The sequence below is a fragment of the Aptenodytes patagonicus genome, chromosome 2, assembly GCF_965638725.1.
Source record: "Aptenodytes patagonicus chromosome 2, bAptPat1.pri.cur, whole genome shotgun sequence".
Classification (NCBI taxonomy): Eukaryota; Metazoa; Chordata; class Aves; order Sphenisciformes; family Spheniscidae; genus Aptenodytes; species Aptenodytes patagonicus.
This window is the reverse complement of record NC_134950.1, coordinates 144,114,692-144,142,653: the sequence shown is the minus strand read 5'-3', so window position 1 is coordinate 144,142,653 and position 27,962 is coordinate 144,114,692. Positions and strand designations below refer to the sequence as shown.

Below are 27,962 nucleotides of genomic sequence, written 5' to 3'. Positions count from 1 at the left end.
ATAAAAGGAAATGCGCATGATTTAAACCAAATGGGAAACTTCGCTTTTGCATCAAAACCCCTTTTTGTGTTTTATTCAATGTGGCTGCTTTGAAGAATACTTGCATTAAATCTTGACTGGAGCCATCTCTGCATTTTAAATATTTTTGAGAAACCATTTTAAAAGAAATCAGGATATTTTTACTTTTTTATTTATTATTTCCTTGCTGAAGAGCTTTAACTTGGGCTGACCTCGAGCTATGAACTTCCTTTCCTGTTTCAGGAAACAAAACTGCCTTTGCATGAAATATGCTTCAAAAGCCCTGGCAAGCCAAAGAGAAAATCATTTCTAGAGCTTGGGCAAATAGCATCTAAACCAAGGGAAAATTTTCCTTGAGCGTTGAAATCATGTCCCACCCAAAATGGAAACTTTATATGACCTAAATTACTTAAGAAAACAAGATCGCTGAGCAAACTAATATGTATTCTCACCATCTTTGGGAAATGATTTTAACTTAGCTGGACTTCCTTATTTAGCTTTTATTTTTGATGCCATATCCACACTGCAGCCTTAGACCATATCTAACAGACACTGGCTTTTGATTTAAATTCAAAATTTGAAAAATATGCTTGTTCTATTGCCTACTTGACTTTACCAGAAGAGTTCACTTAGTTTTTTGACAAGACAAGCCCCTGATATTTCTTCATACTTTTAAAATCTTTTCCAAGTCAACTTTAAACTATACCCAAGAAAACAAGTGCCGGTTTACTTCCACAGATATCTCCTCCATTGATTAGCTGTAGACTCCCATTGGGCTTTCAGTCCTGTCTAAATTCATGTCAGTTTTAACACTTCCAAAAGACTTAAAATTCACTTGACTCTCTTCCTTTTCTTTTTCTTTCCTTCCTTATTTGCTTTCACCATTTCAAACTGTCCTACTCATTCATCCACTATCATTTTGGTCCATTGGTTTTGATTTGTCTGACACTGCTCTTCATCAGTGCAGTCGCTGCATGTGTTAACATGGGATACCTGTTATTTTCATTATTTAGTCCCAACCCCTATGTCTCCCTCTTCGAAATCAGTGAGCACACCCAGTGACGCAGGCAGCCAGGACTCGGGAGATCTGGGACCCATAGGAAGGTAAGATGCAAGAATTGATAGCGTTGAACAAATGTGGGTTTTTCACTTTGCTCTTACTTTCCCATTTTTCCCTTTGCTTCTGTAAATGAGAACGTGCTGTATCTAATGTGTACTTTTGTTTCTGCATTTTCCACTGTGTGTTACCATCCAGTAAGACTGGTCTCAGATGTGAGGTAAATAAATGCATGCAGCAAGCGGATCTTAAGCTATGAGCCCCACACCTCATATTGGAAGCAAGAGCTGAATTTACGCTTTAAAATGGCCCACAGAAAACTGTTAATTCTGTATGGATATACACTAAAAACAGAGGGAAGTGCCCAGGGATAGAACCTGTTACTCATGTGAGTTATCTTTGTTCACATAACCAGTCCCCTTTGAAGTCCTCCCAGGTGTAACGCCAGGCTGCCTCGGGTTCTTGTGTGGCTGCTCGTCACAGCGTGTGCCACTGACAGTGGCGGGGAAGAGCTTGTACAGAAACAGGCTGAAACACCCTGGGACCCACTGGCAATTCTGCCTTGGAAATTGTGGGAATCAAGAGTTCCGTGCAGAATGGGAGGGAAGCAGCTCTCTTCTTGTTGGAAAGGGATGGTGGGGTGTGTGTAGGGGATGGGCACAAGAGCAACCTTATCTTTGTTTGTACGGCTGAAATAGGAAATGAAGTGCCAATCCCAGAATAATTCCTACTCTGGAGTAGAAAAGAAAGGATGCTGCTGCTGGTAAAGGAGCGTATGTTCAAGTAAGAAGAGGTCCAAGCAACTATACTGTATATTTTGAGAAATGTAAAACACAGGTCCTAATAGTTCTTTTTGTATCAAACTAATTCAACACAAAGCTGAGCTGCCAGCTCATCCAAATCTGTGAGCCAAGACTCTGCTAATTGCTTGAAAACCCGGTGATTGCTCTCTGCCGTTAACAGTTGTCAGGAGTAGTCACCATACCTCTACAGACTTCAGCACTAATGTCACAGAGCTTCAGGTCGCCAGATTTCATACCACACCAGCCTTCTGCTTAGAAAAATCACACTTCTGTAAGCTGAAATTATATTGTGTCCCACTTCAGCTGGATGCGGACACCGTCCGTTGTGGTGTGGAGGTTGCACAGCTGCTGCTGAAATCTGCTCAGCCCTTCTCCCAGGTCTACACTCTAGAAGAAATGGAGGCTGTTAAGTAGAAAAGCCCTAGCCTGTCATATATGGCTGTTCAAAACACAGAAAATAGTGTAATGCTACATTCATAAATAAATGCAGTAGACTTCAGCAAATCAAAATACTTTGAGCAGAACAAAAATTGTTTCTAAGCAAAGTATAACCTGCTGTTCAGGATAAAGTTATTTCCCACAGTCCTACATGAAGCTATGACAATGCTGGCTGGAGACTTCTAAATTCCTGGTTTTCTTCTGAACCTTAATGGTGTAACTTTTTTACTGTTAAGGTAGTGAAATGCCCTTGGAAGAATTTATTTTACTGTGACCTATGCTAGCACTTTGACTCTGTCAGCAGCAAGCAATGAAAGCACATGACCACGTGTCCTTCCAGGGGAGAACAGAGTTTGTCCTCTTCTTCAAAGCTCATGACATACTGCATTGTGGGCTTTCGTTTTGGATCCATTTTCTGGCTTCTTGTGGCCATACTAGGAACTCAGTGGGAATCCCAAGACCTTGTTTGTGGTCCACCAGTTTGCTTGCCATCCTCTCTGGTATTGAAAGGGTTGTGTTGTGTGCCAGGAAGGCCGAGGGTGTTTGCCTGGAGCGATTGGTTTGTGGTAATGGAAATTCGATGATGTCTGGTCCAGGCCCTGGGGAATAGTACTGGGTGGCAATTAGTTTGTCACTGGGTGCAGGTAGATGTGCTCAGTGTGTGGTTATGCGAAGGAGTACACTCAAGCATGCATGTGTGATAGAGCAGTCAAACTTGGAGGAAGATATTGGTAGACCTGTCATCACAGTGGGTAAACCGGGTGAAACCACCGCAGCAGTTTTCTCTCTGAGAGATGCCTAGACCATACTTTTGACTTATTTTAACTACTGCATATATGAATGCCTGTTTATCTGTATAAGCAAAGTTACTCTGCTTCATTGTAATGTATCCTTCCATTTCGCTCTCTATGATAGAGGGTACTTTCCCCGGATCCCCTCTCATGCCATCGTGCTTGTAAGATCTTCCCCTTTTCACCATTCTGCTGCAAATTTGCTGTACAACGGTAGACTGAGCACAGGCATTAGAGGAGAGCAGATTAGTTCCAAAGCTGCTAATGCCCCAATCTTGGAGGTCGCAGCTCGTCTGTTGTTGTTGCTGCTAACATTGCTGCAGAAATAACGAGCTCACACAGGCTGGCAGAAATCGTGCATGCAGTCTGATTATTCATTGCTGAAGTTTTCTCCAGAGGAAGATACGGATACTAAAAAAAAAAAGCGGTGAAGTCACAGATTTTGGTTCACTACAGGAGGGAGGCCCTGTTGAAAGCTTTGAAGAAAGCAAGAGATCTTTGTACGCTCCCATTTGAGGCAGCAGTTTCTGGTGCAGAGCTAGGTTGCGTTCATACTTCTGTGAGTTGTTGGCACTTTTGGTAGTTGTCAGACTTAATATATCGGTCTTAATATTGCCGGGTATCTGGGGTATGTTTTGATTGGCAAGCACCTATGATTTCTTACAGAACAATGAACGTAGTTTAGCCAGAAATCCAGGTTTCTGACATCCACTTTTCAGGAAGGACAACTGATAAATTGGAGAGAGTTTGGACAGTGTTAAGTAGGTGTTATCCTGGAACCACAGACCTCACTCTACCTTACTTTGCAAGATGAAAACTAACTGGTAACTTGCTCACCAAGTGTAATAGTCATACGGGGAGCAAAAGGGCTCCAGCAGGAAATGTGTAAGAGCAGCAAATTGTTTGGCATTGAAGCTGGACAAATATAAAACCAGAAAAACTTTGTAAAATTTTAATGGTGAGACAAATTACTCACTAAAGCAATTTACCTAAAGACGCTATTGGATCTTCTATCACTGGACATTTCTCATTCAGGATAATGTGCCTGCCCAACAGGCAGATAATAGTCAAACAATAATTCATTCAGAAAAGTCATACAGCTTTTTTGTTGCACAGGAAGAAAAGCTGCATGGTCACAATGGTTCCTTCTGCCATACGATCTATAGACTAGTAGTGCTGCTATCCTGCAGGACCATTGTCCATTATCTCCAGCACAATAGCTAGAGCAACGTTGTCTTTTCCCTGATGCCATTAAGCTTATTAGGAGAAGGTGTGGGACAGACTGTGTAATAGCACTAAATTATGGAACCATTTCTGTCCTGTGCAGCCCAGGTTTTTATGGGTTTTTTTTGCTGCTTGACCTTTAGCACCACGTTGCTATTTGCCATAGCCTTTTCACTAGGGATAAGACTAGGTTTTGGGAGCGTTCCAGCTTCCCCCTGAGCCATGACAGCAACAATAAGAATGAGCAGATGTTAGATGAATAATGGTGCTAGAAACTACTGACAGTTTTCTTTGAATGCTTTCAGTTGAACAGGAGAACCAACTTTTTTTTTGGTGGTTCTTGGGGATCAATTCTGGCTAGGCAGATTCTGGAAGATTTTACCATAACTGTGCACTGAAGAAATAGGTTGGGTATGTGCTGAGTTATCAGGCTGCTTGGAACAATTCATTAGAGCCCTGTTGTTGCACAGAGAGCAACTTGCCTGTCTCCACATTGCTTTGCATGCCCCACTTCACTTTTCTGATGGCAGTGTTGCTTGTGCTACACAGATAGGACGGGAAAATGACATCACACCCTGAACAGATACCTATCTCTAGATAGATGGGTTATTGGTTCACAGGGCTTTCTGTTATGATGTATTCAGACATGACCCATTTTCCACAAGACAGTGTTGTGGGATCCCATGAAGATTCTCCTTGGAATAGAGTATGCTTGGCTCTTTCAGGATAAGTATTTTGTTTAGCGACATTGATGCCCAGTGTCCTGTTGCTGATGGTCAGCTTATACAGACACGCACAACTGAAATGTAGATTTCAGCTAACTAGATTTGAGTTAAAGGCATTTGCCTTTGAGTTAAAGGGGGTGAGTTAAAGGCATTTGCCGAGAGCTTCTGTGCTGTAACATGGTGTGAAATACAGATTTGCCTCTTTGAGACTATCAATGTGGAGCTTCTTCACGATAACTATATGCATCTCAGCCCTCCCTAGTAGATACTCTGAACTTTTGCTACCTTAGCGTGGCAGAGAGGATGCTAGCTATCATAGTACAACTGTCATGAAACAGTGCCCGTGGGGATGCATGTTTTACTACTCAACATACCTTAGACATTCGTAAATCTCATCTTCTCACCACGCACACCCACGAACAGCATGTTTGTGTCGTCTGGGAGAGCACACAAGGACAGACCTTGTACAGTGCTTCAGAGCCAGGCAGTGCAATACCAGGTCTTGTGGGCTGAGCCAGCTCTCTGGAAAAGCCCCAGTGTCTTGTCACAGGTAGAGCCAGAGCACTAGGGTCAGTCCATGCTTTGCATGCTGGCTCAACATAAGATAGCAGAAATATAGCTGTGCTGGAAGGATGTGCTCCTGTGGCTGGGTAGCTCTCGTGCTAATACTAGCCTGCATTGGTATATATTCTTGTATTACCTGCAGGGTGTCTGTGTTCACCCTGACATATTGCACGCTTGGAGGAGTTGCATTTGTCGACCAAGGTGTGATTTATCTGTGTGGCCCATTTTTTCTCTGTATCACTGCTCCTATATGTTCCCAGCTAGCTTCATTACTCTACAATAGTAGGTTTGCACAGTAGCATCCCATTTATTGTTGAGCTGGGTTGTGTGTGCGTGTGTGCAGTGAAGTCCCATGCATGCAGCACTTCCCTCTGTGCATTTTCTCATGGGATCTGGAAGATGAGAATCCCACTAGGCTGCATATAAGGTTTCCCACCTTCTATCTGCTCAGTAAACTGCACCAGGCTCAGCTGTCTTGGATGTGTAAAGGTTAATGGTTGCCTTTCTTTCTGCAACAGCTTCATATGTGCTCTTTTACTTTCTAACTTGTGTATTTTGCTGCCCATACGTTTAGATACCTGATTATTTTGTGGGCTCCCATAAAGACAAAGATGATAGGAAGCATTCTTCATCTTCTGATAGCTTCTTTCAGAGGATGGTTACTTCAATGTGGTGTTTTATCTGCTGTGAAATAGTGCAAGGTGGATTATTTTGTACTGTTCTCTCACAGTCTATTGGTTTTGGTGGGTTTGTCTGGCTACAGCTACTCATACTATAATTATTGTTCTTACTTGGATTAGGGCACTACATAATGCTTAGTTTAAATGGTTCTTACCTGAATTATGTTGTCGTTCCATTGATATCACAGTTTTGAGGTGTGTTTGATGCACTGAAATCGGTTAGCTTCCTTCAGTGTGTGAAGTTTACTTGCAGTAAAGCAGGGTTAGTCCTTATTTAGATGAAACTGTAAATATTTAATGAAAGTTCCACTGAGAATGAGTTTGAGCATAGCATTAGGTAGCAAAGAAAAGAAAAAATAAAGGGAAATAGGATTTCTCAAAGAGATTTTGTAGCAGTAATATGCCATTTTTGTAGCAGTAATATGCCATAGAAGTTAGACCACTCTGGAATCCTGATGGCCTCATCATCACTACAGTTTTTTATTTCTAGATAAAATACAGTACATGAGCAATCCTACAAATAGAACAGCTGTCTGTAGTGCTGGAGGACTTTTCTCTGAGGAGCAATATCACCTTCGGCTTTGGCTGTTGGCATAATTTTTTGTCCACTATGTCAGTTCATCTTGCAGTTACTGTGACCTCTGAATGTGTTCCCAGTTGTACTCCAGAGAACATAGTAGCAGCTGTCACATTAGGTTGGATGTCCTTTCTGATAGAGAGTCAAGAGTATGTCTTCTTCTCTCTCATTCTATTTTGAAGTTTTCTGACAATATTAGTCTGCATTCATATGTGTTTTCATCAGACATGATTCTGAGTTGCTTCCATCTACCATGGCCACTTCGAGCCATTTGGGTATAAAAAGAAATGCACTAGGATATGTTTTCTTTCACTGGGTTGATGTCCACCCTCAGTTTGTATTGGCCTGGTGCAGGGAGAAACAGATGTAATTCCAGTCCTTTTTCTCTGCAGCATATTATTTACTCGGTTTTGTATAGTTATTAGGTGTTCTGCTTTATAATGCAATATCTAAACACAAACACAAGACTTGTGCTAATCCTGCATTGCTTCATGTCTGACTCTCAAACACAAACATTTCTTGCTTCTCAGATATACAATCAAAAGGAAAGAGGTAGCTCTGGAGCATCTGGGCACCGAGTGAGTCAGAGCATGTCATTATTGTATTTACCCTTTTACAGTTTTGTATTTAATCTTGCTCACTGTCAGTCAAGTTTAAAAAAAAGGCATCTCTAGTTAAGTGTGTTTTTACCACATAATATTTAAAATCACAAAGATTTTGTTTGCTGATGTTGTGGTTTAACCCCAGCCGGCAACTAAGCCCCACACAGCCGCTCGCTCACTCCTCCCTGGTGGGATGGGGCAGAGAATCGGAAGACTAAAAGTGAGAAAACTCATGGGTTGAGATAAAGACAGTTTAATAGGTAAAGCAAAAGCCACGCACGCAAGCAAAGCAAAACCAGGAATCCATTCACTCCTTCCCATGGGCAGGCAGGTGTTCAGCCATCTCCAGGAAAGCAGGGCTCCATCACGCGTAACGGTTACTTGGGAAGACAAACGCCATCACTCCGAACGTCCCCCCCTTCCTTCTTCTTCCCCCAGCTTTATATGCTGAGCATGACGTCATATGGTGTGGAATATCCCTTTGGTCAGTTGGGGTCAGCTGTCCCAGCTGTGTCCCCTCCCAACTTCTTGTGCACCCCCAGCCTGCTCGCTGGTGGGGTGGGGTGAGAAGCAAAAAAGGCCTTGACTCTGTGTCAGCCCTGCTCAGCAGTAACGAAAACATGCCTGTGTTATCAACGCTGTTTCCAGCACAAATCCAAAACACAGCCCCATACTAGCTACTAGGAAGAAAATTAACTCTATCCCAGCCAAAACCAGCACAGCTGATCTCTCATGAGTGTATCTAAACGTCACCAAAGTCTTTAGGTTCTGTGCTTTTTAGGCTTTTTGCCTGAAAAATCAGATTTGGCAACTCAGCTTTTATTTTCACTGTTTTATTTTTAAACAGCTCCTTACCTAGTACAGTAATACAACATATTGACAAGCTGAAGAAAGGGTATCAGAATGCCATTCTCCCTTTTAAATGTCTGCTTTGCTGTTTAATTAGACAGATAAAGAAGGCAAAAGAAGAAGATGGATCCTGGTACCTATTTCATTTATACAGGAAGATTGGATTAGTGTAGTTAGGTCATCTTTTACAGTCCATGCAGCGTATTTCCTATCTTCTCTTTAGTTATAGAAAACATCTCTCGTAGACATTAACAAAACCATTTTTCTGAAAGATCTGCTAAAACCACTGCTAACATAACTGTATTGCCTAGGGCTTAGCTACTTTATCATTAAGTAAATGCATTTGACAGGTTCTGTGCAATGATACTGTTTCATCATTGCCGCTCAGCTTGGCATTACCAGCATTTCATTATGTGACCACATTCACAAATGATAGGGATCCTTCTTCAGTTGCGACCAGTACAAGTGGGCCTGTGTTGTATTGCCTCAGGAGCAGCAGCCGTAACGGTTATCAGTAGCAGATTTTTTTTTATGGTGGTTTTTTTTTAAGATCAGTTCATACGTACAAAATGGCTTTTAAATGGCTGTTTTAGTGGCATACATATTTCATAAATGGGCTGAGCCAAAGGGAAGCACAGAACAATGTAAAGACTATGAGGGAGCTACAGGAAAGACTGAGGGAAAATAACTACTTTATGGCGACCTTTGCTTGAATGGTGTTTTATTCAGAAAAAGGATTGTAACCCTAGGGACCGTTGTGTAGTGCAGACATGAGTCTTTCACAGTGGAGAGTCAAGAGAAACATTTGCTTGGTGCCTACAGGCAAACGGGATAACCTGTGGGATGCTGGCGTTGCCACTCCGTTTTGGTGGCTTTGGCCGTGGTATGGGATGTTTGCCATTACATGGTAAGGCAGAATTACACAGCCCAGCCGCTAAATTTTTTCCTGTATAATTTACCATGACACCATCATGAGAATCTCTTGGCACAAGTGTTTTATCTTACAGTTTCCAACAGTGTTAGAGGCCAAATTGTGCCTTAAGCCTTCTTGACCTGAATCGTGCTGGCATCTGTGAAGGAGTGACAGTGTCAGCCTCCTCCATTTGCCCGGGGGGACCCTGGCTGTCTCAGCTATCTTTGCCCTAGGAACTCTGCTGCTTTTTAAGTTAAAGTGATGCTGCAAATCTCTCACGCTTCCCCCCCTGAGCCCATTTACAGGACGCCATAACAGGGCTGGCCGGTCCTCCTTCCACGAGCGTGGGCTGCTCAGTATGAGTGGCTGTGCTGAGCTGCTTGCACACATCATGGCTTGCCCTGCATAGGTTAGTATATGAGGCTGGAGGAAGGCAGGTTTCTTGCAGTCTTTTCCCTTCTTTTGTCCCTGCACAAGAAGAACCACAATCCTCCTTTATATTCAATGTATATTTAGCCCTAGATATCTGAAGCCTCTCCCTGCCAATTTTTTTTTTTAGCCTATAAACATAAGCAGACACCTTAGGGACTGATATTTGGCAGTTGCTTTCAAGTGTCTGTATATCTGACCTAGAAAGTAGGGAGTGTTTTTTAGTGCGTGCCAGTTACAAAGTCAGAATGGTCCGTATTAATTAGAATCATCTGCAATCCTTTTAGCATGTGAGCCTGTGGCATCATTAAGGATTTTCATGCTTTCATTCCTAAAGGATGGATAGAGTTCAGTCCTCCAGATCTTTGATTATTTTTCTCATTAGCAAGCATCTCCATGCTATAAATTAAAGGAGAAGGAAAGATTGCCATTCCCAGGGTGCTTCATAAAATGCCTTGGAAACCTGAGCCCCAGCTGCATCCAGAAGAAAATAATATTAATGTATAAAGTGCCACTTAACCATTTAGGTTATCAACCCAGCTGTAGTTACTTCTCTGTAGTTATTTCCAGGCATATCATGCATATATTTAGTCAGACAATCAGATGATTTTAGGGACTAAAACACTAATCCTCTTAAAACAAAACAACTTGCTAAGGCCAGCTCGGCTTAAACAGTTCTCTTGCACAGAATTTCATCTTGATTTAATTAAATTGTGTGAGATCACCTCCTATGTTAAATTGTTTAACATAGTTAAAGTGGTACAGTTTGTGCATGTAGATGTGTTCTCCTTCACTAGCCTATTAAAAAGCCCCTCAGAAAATCCCCATTCACAATTTTGTGTTTAATCGGGAAAAATAAGACGAGGCTCTGAGTAGCTATTTCAGTAACGCATTTTTTAGGAATTTTCTTCAAATCTGTAAAATGGGAATTGCTGCCACTGGAAAGATACTGGTAAATCTCCAGATAATTTTTTTTCTTTTTTTCAAGGAGTTTTGAAACAGTGTAAGCATCCCATATTAAATTTTTCATAAGCAGAACATTTTGGTTTTCCATTTAAAACTGATTTTGATTCAGAAATTTTAGTTTTACTAAAATTTAGTACTTTAATAATTCAAAATCAGAATATAGTTTCTGAGCTGGTCTATTAAAGGTCAGATAATTGGGTCGTGAAAACTTTTGATGTTTTGACTGTTGATGTGAAAAATTTTTGATAACTCTCATACAGTAAGCTCTTGTTTCAACCTAGTTGTAGCAAAAATCTCATCCCCTTCTGGAATGATTTTGCTGTTTCTAGCACAAAATAAATTGTATAAAGGAAGGGAAACAGCAACTCTTCTTCCAGCTAGTAACTACTGGATTTTAGCGCTGAAGCAGAAATGAAAATTTACTGAAATTTTTCACCACCTTCTTCAGCTGAATAATACCAGACCTAAAAATTGTAGGTTCCAGCCTTCATGTTACCTCTTTGACTCTTCTGAAAGGCTATGGATTGTCTTTCCTAGATTTGACTAATAAATGTAACTGTCTTTCATGTCATTGTATCCAAAGCCCCTTGAAGTTTATGAGAAAACTTTCCTTATGTGCATATCCATGGACTCTGGATCAAAGTGTCCTAACGTGAGTACTGTGGTTCCTTTAAAGCATCTGCTGGATCCGATACGTGTAAAACTTCTCCCGCCAAGTTCTTTCTTTACGTTTGTGATCATTTCGGTTCTATTTTGTCGCATAGACTTACTCTTGGTATAAAAATCAAGATGAAAATATTGTTTTAAAAAATAATTTTCAGGGTTTGCTACAAGAACAAAACAACTTGTGCCTTCCCCCTCCTGAACGTGTTCTTTATTACTGCACTTTCAAAATGACCGTTCATGCTATCCAGCACTTACAGTAAATCTGTGTCACTTCATAGGCTCAGCAGAAGCTTCTAACTATTTGACCTTCTGTCCTCGCAGATCCAGCCTGCTGCTTACAGTCACCCTCCTGGCAAACCAGCATAAATTTGCAGACTAAGATTTCTGTAGCTATAGCATATAAGTTGTGAGAATGACAAGGTTCGTTACATTGCCAGGAGACTATAGGCTGTAATGTAGACCTGAATCAAAGGACAAACTTTAAATATAGCAAATAAGTTCAGCAGATTGGATGAATTTAGCTGCTGATTTAATTACTGGAATTCTGTGAAATGGGAATCAACAAGGTGTTGGTCCTGTGATATGTCCTTACAATTAAAGGCATGCCAGAATTGTTCATTCTGATTTAAATGTCAAGTGGATTTCAAAAATTATTAAATACGTTCAACAGCATAGCCTTGATTTAAAAATAATTTTGAAATGTACATGTGTTTTAAATATTATTTGTCCATGATTTTTTGTAAATATACCTTAAAAAAAAAAAGAGTATTTTAAACTCATGCCCTTCTGAGAGGGGCTGTTACGGTTGCCAGGCAGCTGAAAGATAGTGCTTTGTGCTCAGGGAGGTCATAGTTGCTCTTTTTATTGGAGAAGACTGGAAGTCAGAGGTGTCAGCCTGCTTGGAAGTGTAAATGCAAACGCAAGGATCTGGCTGTGCTCCAACAGTGGTGCCAAACTCCTTGCTCGCTGAATATATTACGGCATTTTATTTTATGATTAGCAGCCCAGCTCTGAACACAATAACCTGTGGTGGTGTCAGAGCGTACTACTCTACAAGCATAAGCGAGCGTCTTGTTGAGAGGCACAAATCTTCCCTAACTGCTGATAACCATCTTGCTTATAATGTGCTTCAGAAAACAAGTAGCACAAGGAAGGTATTTTCTTTTTGCCAATCCTTTCAAAGTGGAACAGATCTGCAAAACAGAGCACAGATGGCAGCAGAATAGTGGCTTAAATGCAAAGCATCAATTGAGGCAAGTGGTACTTTTCCATCTCTGAGTAGTAGCTCTGAATCTTCTTTTTCTTGATGAATTTTGTTTTGGAGACACACTTTAAATGTACGAAAAATACCAGGAAGTGGAAATTATAGTGGAGAAAATTAAGATTATAAAAAACTAGAATGAAAGGAATAAAAACAAACAGCTTATCTATACACATATATATTTTTAAACATCTGCAGTAATTTCTCACCAACAGTTTCTTAGTTCAGATTTTCTAATTAATCAACAGTAAAGTAGGAGCTTTGGAGAAACTGACGCAACAAAGTAGGTAGAACTCTTTAAAATTTTATAGTTAAGTAATTATGCAGCCTTAAATTCATTCTGGCAATATTCAGACCTTCAAAAAAAAGAAGTCTAGATACATGATAGATTACATATTGAAATTGCAGATAATACTGGATTGTAATTTGGTGACAATATTTGTTATCGTATTGAAAAAAGCATTCAAATGCATCTTAAGTGTTGTATTCTACTGATGATTCTAAAATAGTTCTCATATCTCGCAGTTGTTGCATCCAGTATTTTTAAGAATATATGAGTTGGGTGGAACCTGTTTTTCACTATATCATCCATGTGCAGGTGCACAGTTCTTAATGTAAGCAATTCCGAATCTTTTGGAAATTGTAATCCAGGCCTGCATTTTAAGCATGAGGCTCCTCTTTGCATCGAAGTAAAAAACAAGAATCCTGTTATTCTTTGCAATTTTGGGCTTTTTGGTTTGCTCTTTTTTTCCTAATTCACTTCTTTTGCTAGTTGCACTTGAAGTTAGAATAAAAGAAAGCAAGAAACAGACTGAACCTTGCAGGCTTTCAGCTGTCAAATAGCTGTCCTGTCAATGCAGATAGCCCCTTGGCTCTTCGTCGGATGCTAGCAGGGAGGTGAAAGGGAGAGCACAGAATCACACAACCGAGTGGCTGAGGTGGGAAGGCACCTCTGGAGATCATCTAGTTGACCCCCCCCCCCCGCTCAGAGCAGGGTAACCTAGAGCAGGTTGCTCAGTCTGTGCCCAGTTGGGTTTTGAGTCTCTGAAAGGATGGAGACTCCACAAGCTCCCTGGCCGACCTGTTCCAGTGTTTGACCACTCTCACAGTAAAGAATTTTTTTCTTCTGTTTAAGTGGAATTTCCTTTTCGCAGTTTGTGTCCATTGCCTCTTGTCCTGTCACTGGGCACCACCAAGAACAGTCTGGCTCCATCTTCTTTACTCACCCTCCCAAGTCACTTCTTCCTAATATTCATATCATTTTAGAAGCTTTACTCTGGTAAGCAAAGGTGCTATGAGACTTCATATGCTGTGGATGTCTCCATTTCATATGTTGTGGGCGAGTTTCTCCTTCAATTCTTGTATCTGAGTTTAGTCACAACCTATGCTCTGCTTAATGGGATTGGCCTTTGACCTCTGAAAACCTCAGCGCAGGTTAATCTGTGGAGTCATGGCACACTCTTTTGTATTTTAGGGTTAGGAGGGCATAGCTATTTCCCACACAAAGGGTCATTTTAGGATGTTGCTGTTGCTGCAAGGGAAGATACTGGGTTTGGAACCTGTCAGGTCTAATGGTGCTTCCTTAGGGACACATATGGATATCTCAGTTCAGCAGATACCTCGGGACTCGGTACACTGTCAGTGCAGTTTTCTCCTGGTCTGAAAAGCACAACAGCTCTTGGTGACGGGAGATGCCACAATATGGTGTTTGCTTTCCTCTAGTAGTTCCTGAAGGTGTGATTTGCAATGCGGCAAAGAGAATTCTACCCTGCAAGAGGCCCCTTGGGAAAGTAGGGTTTGCTGTTATTTCTGTGAGTAGCCTTTTTCAAAAGCATGGATTTTCGGGCCTGGTTTCTCTTGACCTGGGAAGGGAGAGTGGGGGGAGAAGAGAAGTCATGCAGAACACATGTTCTGCGGCATCAGCAACAGATGGGGGAGGATTTGATTTTCGCTTCAGGGAAGCAGAGTCAGAACTAAGCTGCCATCACGTTGCACACTGGTTGAATGAAAAGTGTTGGATTGGGGCACCTACCAGAGCCAAGTTGTACTGCAATCTGACCGTGCTTCTGGATATTAAATATCATTTTATGATGGTGATTTAATAAGTATGTGTATTGGCACTGATGCCCTACGTGTTTCATATACTATCACTGAGGCGAGACCCAAAGTTGTTTAAATCAGCTGAGAAGTTCTCATGGATTCCAGATGGTTTTAGATGACAGACTCCATGCTTAATTAATGCATTCGGAGGTTGGGAACTTTCTAAAAGAGTTCAAATATTTTATTTTTAGTTTATTTATTTTAGTCTTTTCCACATTTTTAATCTACATAATTGACATTATGCAATCAGAATAAAATCTTCTGGAAGTAAGGTTCCACAGATGGCAGAGTGCCTGATTTTCCATGGTAATAATAATACTGAAAAGGGAATGCTTCTCTTCAAATTCCTTTCACCTCCCGCCTTAAATTTTGCAATAGTCTCTGTTGTCGTAAAACTGTGCTCTGAATATCTCCCTAATGCTTTGGACATGTATTCAGGATAGGAAAATGTAACAAATTGCTTTACCATCCAATCCTTTAATAAATGTATGACATCTGGGTCTCTTCCTCCCGTTGGTTTCTTTCCGCAGCTTATTCCCCTGCCGACTGTAGGGAGAAAGAAGATGCATTGTATCAAAATCAGCTGGTACTTTTTCAGTACTAAGAGCTGAAACAGCACCAGCATTGATACTGTCCTAAATTCAAGAAAAAAATAGATTGTTGAGATCATAATACAGAGCAAATAGAGAATATTGAAATATGCCTATCTAAAGGAAGAGAGTGAAAGCAGATCAGTTTAAAGAGAGGTAATAACACTTGTACCTTCTCTACTTAGTGCAAGATCTAAAAGCCCTCATTCCCTTCATGCTGCTTTAGACCATTCTGTTATTTGATAATAGTTACAGCTTTTTATCCTACAATCAGCCAAGGGCAGCCGTTGTGCACCGAACATGTAAAAGGAAGATTGATAGCAGGGCTATTGTTTCTCACTATGTGGGAGACTTATATAGCAACCAGCTTTGAAACAATGTTGGGTAGTTCTGATTAAAATGGTGTCTGTGCTGTCTGGGTGGTGGGAACGGGCTGATCTGGCTTAGTCCTGACTGCTGCTCATGCTCGGTGAGTTTCCAGGGACCTTCCCATGACATGTGCACTTGCAGAAGGAGGCTCAGCTCAGATGGTCTGCAGGAGGTTTGTGGAAGGACTGGAAAGTGCAAGGGAGCACTACTCTTCCCTGCTTGGTCTAATGCTCATCTCTTTTCCCCATAAAAATGTTAAGGTAAAATGTTTTGTATCTCTTCTACATAGATCTGTGCCAAAATCCACTGAATCCATTTAGGGGGACATTCACCAACTTGTGCTTTCTGAAGGGGTCCAGCATGGGAGCCCCTCTGCCTGAGTGCTGACCTACCAGTCAAGCGGTTCTCCTGGGCCATGCACTTGGCTTTGGGGTCTGTAATGTTACTCCTTCTGCCCCTGTCTTTGGGTGACTGGAAGTCCCAAAGCTAATTTCAGTTTTCTTTTATGAAGAAGAAAGAAAAAAGAGGAACAGCACCTAATCCTTTTCTTCATGGAGAGAGAACTCATGCAGTAGATTTGAAAAAGATTGGCACTCCCTTTTCACTGAGCTCCAGTGACATTTCACAATCCCCACTGAGAACTGTCCACAGGAGAACAAGCATAATGGTGATGCTCATCCAAACGATCAAGGAATGTCATACACTATGTCTGCTCATCACAAACAGATTAGCTTTAATTTCCTAGTCTGGATGACAGCACAGGCTATCCAACACCATCTTTGGGTTGCTAATCCTCAAAGAATTTATTTATTTATTTATTTTTCAATGTTATTGCCATGGAACATGGCTAAATTGCAGGTCCAGACTACATCTTCACTGTTCACTCACTTTCATTTTGATCTGCAGACATTCATCAGGTGCCAGGAAGAGGCAAAGGACAAATGAATGTTGTTCCTTGAAACATCTAGTCACTCCCTGTGCTCTCCAGCCTCTGCTATGTGAGTGTAGCCACTCGCGTTCTGTGTCTCCTAGAGCAAGAGACTTGAAACCTGAAGATCTGCTACCTGCAGCCTCATTTTCTGCGATAACATTGCTCAGCCAAGTTTGAGAGGACAACACAGCAGATGATTGCTTCCTTATCTATTTTTCAAGCCTTTGCAAGTGGTAACACAGTGATGCAGAGCGAACAATTACCATTTGGAGCACAAATATAGGAAATGTTTTGCAGATGCACTAAAACTGTTGAAAACAGGTGTAATCAGGAGTCAAGGAGAATTGCTATTAAAAGTACATGTCAATGTCAAGAATGGTGAAGTCGCTATGTTCAGAATCCAGATAATGAAGTACTTAAGGGAAGAACATCTCCGCTACATGTGTGGTCTGCATGTAACAAATGATGGCCCGAACCATAGGTGTTGCTATTCTCATATTTTGGGGATTTGAGTGCTGTTTTGAGTGTGTGAGATCTCTAAATTTATTTTGTTTAGGCATTCAGCTGAGTACGAGGTAAATGTGCCCTCTCTTGTAACTTGGTTTGGATTCTTAGAGGTGGAGCGTAGAGGCTATATCTCTTTAGAGACCTGTTGCAAGCTCTTGTTTTAATCAGATGATAATGGAGTTCTTTCTGATAGAATAGTCTTTATCCCTTGGGGAATTTTGTAGGTTTGAAAGTGGATGGGGGGGAGGGGAACTGAAATGAGTTATGTATGTTTTCTTTTAAGTGTTTGGAAAACCTGGATATGCATGTTTAAGTAGCCCCTAGGCAGCTGTAAGATTAGAAACTGGCATTTACATGGCATGTCCTAATATATGCTATTGACCTTGGTGACATTACAGGACTCATTTTCACACAGATAGCATTTTTAATGGAGTATCTGTAATGCATTAGTCACTGATGCCTTTGCCTTGCATCAGGCATTCAGATCCTTATGTCCACTTTCCTTTCCACTGTACTTGAGCTACAGTCAAGTTACAAGGAAAAAATCTGTTCTTTATTACTGTATTGTTTTGTCTCTGACCCTTTTGTAATACAGTTTCATTTTGGAGAAGTCTTTCTCTATCACTGTAAAGTCTTTCATGCCAATACACATCACTATGGATCATAAGGAGTTGAGGGGAATAAATGCCCTTATGTTGCATGGGAAAGCACCTTCGCATTACAATTCTTCATTCTTTTTGTACATACAGGGTGTTGAGGTTGATTCTTTCACTCTGACACGACAGAGTGCAGCACATGCCCTTGTCCGTCTCTCCAGAGAGTGAGTTAACATTGGTATTAGAATGGGTGAGTTTACTAAGTGCAGGAGGTAGCATAATTATATGGCTTTAAGAGATCTATTTCTAACCTAATTCAATAACTTGTTAGTTTATATGAGTGACTCATTGGCAGAGGTTACTATTGTTGCAGAAAGGCTTGTGTAAATTGAGCGTGGCTGGTTATATAGCTGGTTTTGGCTGAACCTGGTAATATTATGTTCTCTGTATCCTCAAAATTTGTATTCAGGAGAAATGAGGGGAGTTTTTAATTTTCAGGACTATCATTATCCAGTGTGTCTGCATGACTTGCTTGCTTTAGTGAAGGAGTGCTTTGCTTTGCTTTAGCCTCTGCTAGGGAGAGCAATGCATAATCTAGTGTTCATACTACAGGAAAAGCTGCTCAGGAGCCAAACACGTATTCCTGATTCTGTCATGGTTTCTGGCAGTTTTCTTGCATATGAGATGTGGCTTCCTGAGGGAGGAAAAATAAAGTAAAATCAAGAGCCAGGGAATGAGTGGGCACTTTTGAAAATGTTGGCCTCAATATGTCAATTTTTGTATTTCTAAATTGGGGTATTATAAGTATTTCACAGGACTGCAGAAAGGCTCTGTGAGTGTTTGCAAAGTCTTTTAGAGATGGTAGCATGGCAAGTTGCACTGCAATGCAAGGAACAATGTCTTCACTTCAGGCCATACCCTGGAGCATTCGTACATTTGGTGACAGTCCCATATGACAGCAGTCCATTAGGAGACTGTCATAGATCTGATTTCCCCAGATGTATCCTTCCCCTCTTTCCCAGAAATTTTATCTAGAGGAAAAGAAGAAGAATTTGTTTATTTGTCCCAGATGCCCCCAGGATACGCCAGAGCTGGTGTCAGTGTGCCATTTGTTGGCGTACGCACTATGTGATGTTCGTGCCCAGAGCACTGTTTTACAGGATGGCTTACTGTCAGTCTCAGGAGTGTGCGAAGGGCTAGATTCTTCAGTGGAGTTCATGGCTAGTGCTCAGTCCACCTTATCATAAAAACGTGATTACAATAAATTGTGCCTGCAGATTTTACAGATTATTGTGAATGCATCAACCATAGTTAAAGAGTTAGAAATCTTTCAGAAAAAGAAAAAAAAAGTTTCATTAACCAATACCTGAAAGGAAACCCAGCTTCTTCCCTTTGTTTACCAATAATATGTAATTTTAATAAGTTGCCTGCCTCGTCACAGTTTAACATACAAACCTTGTTTGACATACTGTGGCTGTCCCTTGCACTTGGAGGTTGAATGTACTACATAGAGCATGTAACTAATGAGATGGGTTTTTGTTCATCCTTTCAGTTAATTCTGTGTGTTCTTCTTCCCCCCCACCCTTTGTGCTGCACGGCTGATTACTGCCCTAGGACCTTGCAATGGGACACAGACCCCTCAGTGCTGCAGCTCCAGTCTGACTCTGAACTTGGGTATATGTCAGCTCTTTTTGTTATTTGTTTATCATTTCTTTGCAAGAATTGTGTTGAAAATGCTTCCCAGTTGAGCTGGTTTTACGTGATTTTCATTTGCTTTGTTGACTCAAAAAAGACCATAATTTAAGTTCCCTTTTTTTAGTTTCATCAATAAGAAGCTTCAGCAAAGCCATCTTTGTGGAAAAAAACAACTATTTAAAGAAGCTCGTGAAAAGATAAGCTGCTGTTTCTGTTGCCTGAAGCACAATACAAATAACTATTTCATTACAGATGAAAAGTTATTATTGTGGCACTTTAATGTGCATGTACAGTTACATTGGTCTTGTTTGTACCTGTTGATTCAGACTTTTCATTCTGAATCATTTGCAAGGTACTTTTTCCCCTCCTTCCTGCCTTTGCCATAGTTATGCTGTTTCCACATGCAGTAGCAATTTCCCCTTTTTCTTTAGGAGCTGTATATGTGCTTATAATTGTGCATTTAAATATGATCATAGTCCAAGAGTAATTGCCATCTTAGTTGAGTTCAGGCCAGTCAAGCATTTTTTAAATTGTACTAGAGCTAAAATTAGTATTTTCTAGTTTGGGATGGAACTTCTCTACCCAAAGCATCTGAAAAAATTAGTTAATTTAAATAATTTAGAAATGCCTACCTGCAGAGATACTTAGGATAAACTGTTTCTCTAAAAAGGGTAAGTAGCTGTCCCTCAAGTTCTTCAGAACTTGAGTCATAGGAAAACCAAATCTCTATGTTGAAGAAATTGTTCTACCTATGAACTTATGGCCTTGCCTGTCTGAGCCTCCAGGCAAGTGTCTTATGCTTTTACTAGTTGTCCTGGTTTCGGCTGGGATAGAGTTAATTTTCTTCCTAGTAGCTGGTATAAAAAAATTCACTCTATCCCAAAGAGTAAATCTACAGGTATACTCCGTAACAGAAAAATCCTGCCCCTTTTGAAAGAAAACTCTTCAAAACCGAGGCAGAGTTAGAGGGGGAACCAGACTTTCCTCTGGTGTCATGAGACTAGATTTAAAAAATACCAACGCAAAAGAAATCCTGCAGTCAGCATGCAAATGTGTGTAGTTAAACACTTCTAGCAGAGAGATCTTTCTTCTGGCTCCTACAGACAGGAATCAATTTTAATGCATGGACTTTAGTTACTGTCCTCCTACTGACATCCCATAGGCAGTTTTGAAAGGAATCCTTCAAAGCTTATGCGCTCTCTAAGATGAATAGTCAGCAAACTGTAAATGATAAGAATTATGAGCACCTCAGATGAAAAATGGGGATGGGAAAGCAATAGACAGTTTAGTGCTGCCCTAAAAAGAACTGGAGGCTAGAACTTTACAGTCCATATTTGGTAGAGTCCAGATACTGAAAGGATGCTCCAGTTGTCCCTAAGTGCTTGGGACCAAGGGCTAGGCCAACTTCTAGTTATGCAAGAACCATTACAGATCGCTGAACAGGGGCAAAAAAGAACTAAGAGGCCACATTCCTTCAGATGGAGAGACCTCTCTGTCTTCACCAGTAATTACCAGGATATGGGCAACACTAGACATTTGTACAGGCATCAGCAATTCCCAAACTAGAAATGTTTTAGGTGAAAAATTCCACACATTCTGTCAACACAGTGCTCTGGGATGTAGCTCACTTCTTGGTTAGCAGTCTACAAAGAAGCTAACCCAACTAGCGGTTAAATCCAGCTCTCCATTAGGACCAGTGTTCCCCATCCTCAGGCAGTTGAGGAGATATGGAGTGACCTCATGTGAAACTGTTGTTAGAATTAGGTGAGATTCTAATTAGGCCCAGATTAGACACATAATTAATTAGAGATTATACTTAACCAAGACCACAGTCAAGAAGCATTTTCAACGCAGAAGGCTTAACAATCTCAGTAAATGGAACCAGTAGCCTGGGGCAGCAGAGGACTGGTTACGTAGGAAAGTCTAACTGACCAAGTTGGCAACAGAGGTTTCACATCTGGTGCTGAAGGAGGGAAAAGCACATGAGATTTTGCTGGGGGGGGTAGGGTATTTATTAAAGCTTGAATTCACACAAACCCTCAGTTAAAGCAGCTACAAAAATGTAATGCTACTAAAACTTTTGTTAGCTGAAGTATATCACAAGCTGTAGAAGTTTTTCTGCCCCCACGTAGGATTTTCAGACAATCGTAGCTTTTGTTCATATTGGCAGTCACAGATGGTTGTAAGGAGGGAGACTTGTTAATTTTTCCTCTTTGAAAAGAAGAAAGACTCAGAGCTGTAACAACTATTTCTGCTCCAGTGGTTTGTTACATGATACAGCTGATTCATACTTATTACCTGCTGAATCTAATTGCGTTCAGCTTAATAACAACTCAGCCAGTAAGATAGATTAGAAAAATATATAGCTGATGTAGCATTAACCAGCTGAAGAGTTCAGTAGGTGTCATCCAATGATGACAATTTCCTTTTGAGACTCTCATTTCCATTCAGATCAGTCTTAATTGAATACCTAAATCACTGTAAATGAATTAGATTAAAAAACCTTTGACCTCTGTTCTTCTGACAATCTGGAAAACAGAGAGGATGTGGCTAATGTGTATGAATTTTCTGCTTTTCCAAATTGCTCTGTCTAATGACATAGCAGTTCAGAAACATCATGTCCATGAATTTATTTCCCATAAACATATAAGTGTGCTTGCACTTGTTGATCTAGGCAACTGGACTTATTTAGTTGATTTGTTTATGATATGCATATTCTTTTCTTTGCTGAAAGTTGGCATTTTTTCCACTAAAACATTTGCAAGTAAACATTTGTTTATTTTTCCCTCCCTACAGACAGTCAAATAATATTCAGGAAATAAATTGATTTTTTCCCCCCCCACTGTTGAGTGAACTGTGTATGACTAAAAGTCTTCATGATCACGTTCAGCTGTCTCTCTTCTTTTTCCCCTTACAGTTAGTTGGCTTTACTGATTTATTTCATATCGTTTATTTAAAGTTAGGGAAGTAGTAGAAAAAGAAGGCTATATTTACCCTGTTCCAGCTGTGTCTTGGAGCTCCCCTTCAACCCTTGCATTAGGGCTCTACTAATCATAAACCTACATCAGTTCCACTACTAATGACTCCTGTAGAAGGGAGAATCTCCTTCTTTATGGAAATTACCCACCTTGTCAATTAAAGGGTCTATTATTGGTCTCAGGTGATCATCTGACAATCCTAATCCAGCCTGGTTTACACCCACTGTGCCCTTTCCACTTTTGTGTATCTCAGGCTGAGGATTAACTCTTTTGAGCAGGCAGAACATTGTAATAACGATGGTATGAAAGAGAATTTTGCTGCATGTTACAAGGGGCACAGCCAGGTCATTTCTCTCTCCCATTTACAGTCTCTCTCAGCAGCATGATCTAGAGGTTGAGTAACTGTACTTTATTATGGCAAATGGTTCCCAGGTTAATTTTCTTCACTGCAATTAAGTACTTCTCATGCGTAGTGTATTGTGTTTCAACTTAGCAAACACTGAAGTATTTTTTTTATCCTGTTCGTAAAAGTAAACACTCTTGTTCTTGCTGCTGATTTACATTTAACATGACTAACCTTTTGATGTCATGTATTCCATCTTAGACGCAGACTGCACAAACTAGGGGTGTCAAAGATTACCCAGGTTGATTTCTTACCTCGGGAGGTGGTATCGTACTCCAAGGAGACACAGACACCTCTTGCCACACATCAATCTGAAGGTAAGTTTTTTTTTTTTTCCAAAAACATTGTCATAGAAAGTAAGTAAGAGTTAAAGAATGTAAGAAAAATAATAGTAAATCATAATACAGCTACATAGCACATATTTTCTGCAAGCCAGGTATTGTTTATGTGATGAATGGCTGTTCTGGTAAGAATAATTATAATAATGACTTTAAATTCAGCTGGAACCAGACTGCTTCTGCCTTACAATGGGTTGTGCTTAGATAACAGTATAATGAGAACATATTTTCAAATAAATCATTATGAATATAATTAAAATAGTGCTTTATTCCATTTTTCTTGCTTTCTCAAGGAAGTTATTCATTCCGTGCTTTGTAAAAAGGCCGTGATGGAAAGTTGCCCTCAGATATTTGGTCAGTGTAATTGTGTCCCCCTCCAGTAGGTGAATCTTAGGAGAAGTTACAGTTTAGCTCCATGTGCTGAAAAAGGAGGCTTACATACTTTGATGTGGACAGTCCTGCTTTCTCTCTGCTGACAGATATGTTATCTGTACTCATGGAACTGTTAGCTGTTTGGCTTTCCTGTTGGTAAGTAAATACATGGAGTAGTTAGTAGGGGAGTGCTGATCTATCTGTTCCTTAGACTACGCACTCGCCAGTGTTGTACTGCAGATCACTGATTGCAGCTCAGTTGAAACCATTTAAACTGAGTGTAAAACTATACATTAGCCTGATGTAATTTACACACTATTACAAAGCAGGTAGAAGAAGAAAAACTGAAGACAGTCTTGACTCTAATTTCTGCTGTTAACAAGGAAGGAGCAAGAAAAGTTCAACAATTGGGTGCTTTTCTGCAGCAGATAGTATAGAACTTCACCAAGCTCCGTACAGAAGAAGATTCAAGTAGGTTGCAAAAGGTGTGCAAGTAAATCTGTCTAAATATAAGTTACTGTCAGGGAAGATAGTGATAAACATCATCAGTTTTTTTTCTGCAACTGGGTTACCAGGTCTGCCTTTAAGAAACCAGAAATGAAAACTGCTGAGCTAGATACTCAGATTATACTTTCCCAGACCACAAGTCTACCCTAGTCATCTGTTGTCTGAAAGCGTGTCTTCAAGCATAGACGACCCTGTAGCTTGGATGCTGCTTCTTGAGCAGCATGTCCTGACAGCTTTGCCTTCTCAGAGGGAGAGGCTGCCTCAGAAGCCTTCCTAGTTCAATCCAGCTCATCTCTGCTCGTCTCTCTGAGGGCTGCTGAAGCATCGAGAAGATGGGGTTTGCCCCTGAGGCCTTGCCTTCCTGGCTTGAGACCAGTAGGGGCTCAACCCTGGGGCATTATGATGGAGTCATTGTTAGATAAGAGGGAGAGGATGCCTTTCCTCCCTGACACAGGGCGTTTATCCAGTGCAAGAGCCTATGGATACAGGGGGGTTGAAGACATTGCTTTGATGTGTTTACCTCTCTCAGGCCTTCAACTCCAGCACTCATTAGCTGACATGCCTTTCTGAACAGGCCAACCTCTCTTGAGGAAGTACCTTCTTCCAGTAAGTTCTTCTTGCTTTTCTCCAAGGAGCTCTTCAAGTATTACCCAAGTATTTCTTGGGTAGACAAGAGGACAACCTCCTACCCTTTCAAGGTAAAAAAACCCAAACCAACAGTGTGCTGCTGTGGAGCCTGGCAGTCAGGACAGCAAGGACAGAGGGCAACGTGGCTTTTCTTGGTTCTCCCAACAGAGGAAGCTCTTGTTCCTCACTTGTATGAAAGAAGATAAATGCAAACATAAAAAGTGATGGACTTTAAACTGCCTAGGCCAAACCTGTGATGGGAAAGGTCAAATGGTGATAAGTGGTTTTGGTAACTGGATTTATTATCTTTCATATTCTCTTGTGTCATGAGTCAAGGAAAAAACATCAACAAAAGTGAAATTTTAGTATTTAAACACAGAGAAAATATCACCCGATCACTTCCCTCAGATGTGCGGGGGAGAGAAAGTTTAACTTGTATTTCCTTTCCAATCTGCTGCTAGAGAATTCTCTGCACATAACTTGGACGTGAATGTGGCCCTGCATCAGTAAAGGAGAGTCAGGAAAGTTTGGTTATTCCATTGAAATGGTATTTCATTGGAAAGTCTCTAGGGGGTAAATAAGCTCTGTGATTTTGGTCTCCCAGGTCTGATGGAAATGACTTCTCAGATTTTCAATCTCCCAAGCCTCTTTATGTATGCTGCGCCCTTCATACTGTCACTCTAAACACGAACAGCAAACAGAGGGGAATTCCTCGGGAGAGCAGTTTGGAGGAGAAGTCTCTACACTGTTCCTATGCATTCATGTGATAAAATATAGCCATTATCGTTTCAAGATAAATTGTTCAGCCATTACTATGGTTATGTGCTCAGTTATTCAGTACCTGAAGCCTTAGAGTTTGAGAAAAGAAAAAAAGAAACCCCTTATTTACTTAGATGAATCTGACTTCAACTTTCAGAATTCACTCTTTCGCTGCCTGCCTTGGACACTGGAAATGTCAAAATGTGGAATTTTAGGATGAGATTGTCACACGCTTGCTTCTGGTTTGGAAGACAACTAATGAAGGGTACAGCTGGATGGAAAGATCTTTCCTGTGCTATTAAGCCACCGAAAGAGGACTTTGAGTCCGTTCAAAGTTCTGCAGCTTTTTTGAAATGTCAGTATCAGGTTTTCTGCACGTTGCTTCTCTAGAAAGAAAGAAAGAAACTCTGAGGTACCTTAGACCTACTGCTGTTCTGGAGCTCAGTGGGTGTAGGCCTTTGTGGTAATGGCTATTCCCCACCAAACCTTATAAAACTGGTAAAGGAAAGCTTCATTGTGGTAAGTACAGTGTGGTGCCAGAAAGCCAGATGCTATGAGCACTGAAGTCTCAGCTTGTCAGCTGCTAATTTTAGAAGAAATAATGTGGCATTATTCTTCACTGTATAAAAACAGATTAACTCCTCTTTTCAGACGAGGTAATTTGCTTTATTTCAGAGGAAAAATGACATGTCATTTCCCCCACCCACTCTATTATTTAGGGAGATGTGTATATGCATCATTCAACCCTTTGATCACAAGTACCTAATTCTTTTGTTTTATTTAGGTCACAGTAAGCTTCAGCCTTTTCTTTTCTTCCTTGTAGGATGACTTCAAAAACACCCAGATCTTGGCTCTGGAGCCTGAGAAAAAAAGTGCTCTTTACTTTTCCCCTCCACATTCTATAATTGGACTTGAATTTAGGTATTCGTAGGCATTGAGAGCCATTTCACTTGTGCTGCTTTTTCCATTCTGGAGTTGATTAAGACCTAGACTATGCCAGATGTTTTCTGAGAAGTCTCTGGGACACATTCCTTCACTGTACAGAGAGTCTCACATTGCCCCAGAATGGCAGCCCCACGTAGCCTTCGATGGTTGGACCCTCCAAAGCACTTGCAGAACTGCCCTTTGCTGAAGGCACACCTAGGAGAAGGCAGCAACAGAAAAGCCATGGCCCGACCTCTGCCCAGGATGAATCCCGCACTGCCATACAGCAGTGGAAGCAGGTCTGTATGTCTGCCTGCAAGCTACCTTTTCAGATAGGAAAACAGCCTGCACATTCAAGCTCTGCTAGCTGCCCGCCTCAGCTCCAGCTTACTGTTCTCCTGCTCTCTAATGGGCCGGGAAGTAAAATCTCAGTGAGGAAAACATCACACTGTACCTGCACTGAGAAGGGAGATACTCCTCTGATCTGGCTCCCCTCAAAACCAGGGAGGCAGCAAGAAGGTGAAGGTCTGTGAGCTCTATGGCTTTGCTGGCCAGTGTCAGGAATGTTGTTATTCCTCTTTTGTGACGTAGAATCTTCTTCTTCATCAATAAAATGAGATGTTCTCACTTTTCTACCTTGCCAGACTGTCACTGCAAATAGGTTAGTCTGAAATGCATTTCTGAAAAAGTAGATCCCGTATACAGGGGAAGAAAATCTGACATTCTAGAACAATGGAGGTCCTATGTACTTCACCTGTTTATCATCTTCAACAGATTGTTTTTCATGTGGGGAAAACAAATGTGCTACCATACTCACCTCTTGAGGAGGATAACCTCATCCTACATCACAACTGTTTGCCCAGTTCTGGCAAAGAACACAATTCAGGCCCATGCTCCATCTGTTTGTCTGCCGTAATCAAATAATGAGGATATTTTGGCTATTAGGGAAAGAGGAAAAATAAGCTCTCTACTGCATTTGGAAGTAGACTGGAATGAAGTGGCAAAACGGAGGTGAAACTCCAGAGGCTGGGTTGGGTTTTGCATCTCTCTGACGCTGTAATTCTCTGAACTAATGTTCCTGAAAGTTATCCTTTTTAAAGCACTGAGGGAGGAGAGGGGAATTCTGCTCACAGTCTAAGGCTCATGAGACCAAGACATGTGAGTTTAGGTATCTGTATGTGATACCGAATGTAAGTGACTACTGCAGGGTGAACCAAAACTCTCTCTAGGCGCCATTGACTTCATTGACTAGTTCTTCACTGACTAGCTTGATAGCAGAGCACTTCATCTAGGCATATTAATGTAGGTTTCTCATTATTGAGTAAACTGCGTATGACTAGAAGTGTCATACACTGACACCGTGTGAGGGCTGTGTCCTGCTTTGAATTTTGGTAATCGGATGAGGAGTTACCTGTGACTAGGACTGACAAGCCCCAATACTGTGAAAACAAATCAGGCCTTTGGAAGTTCCATGATAAAATCCATAGATAAAATTATTTTTACTTTGATTGTTAGGGGCTGAGATTTCCAGGTTTAATCGGTGTGGAGTTCTGGCTCTGTCTATCCTGTAAGATAGTGTGCATCAGACCTCTAGCGCAGCAAATTCTGCACCAGGCCTGCTGTGCCTTCCCGTGTCTGAGTGTAGCTCAGCTCTAGCTTTGTGAATGCGTTCTGTACTTAAGAAAAGCCAGTCCCAGAACTAA

At 41.0% G+C, this 27,962-nt stretch overlaps 1 protein-coding gene across 8 annotated transcripts in view; it reads left to right on the top strand.

Annotated features, from left to right (window-relative positions):
• The window catches only part of DYNC1I1 (dynein cytoplasmic 1 intermediate chain 1), a 196,629-nt gene that overhangs the window by 20,718 nt on the left and 147,949 nt on the right, over positions 1–27,962 (top strand). For 3 of the 8 annotated variants that reach the window (XM_076331469.1, XM_076331466.1, XM_076331465.1), the window contains exons 4-6: positions 981–1,122; positions 19,271–19,330; positions 22,934–23,049. In XM_076331469.1, the coding sequence (XP_076187584.1) occupies positions 981–1,122; positions 19,271–19,330; positions 22,934–23,049 (318 nt within the window). The remainder of the gene's footprint in view (positions 1–980; positions 1,123–19,270; positions 19,331–22,933; positions 23,050–27,962) is intronic. The other 5 variants (XM_076331472.1, XM_076331470.1, XM_076331474.1 and 2 more) reach the window with 5 other exon arrangements.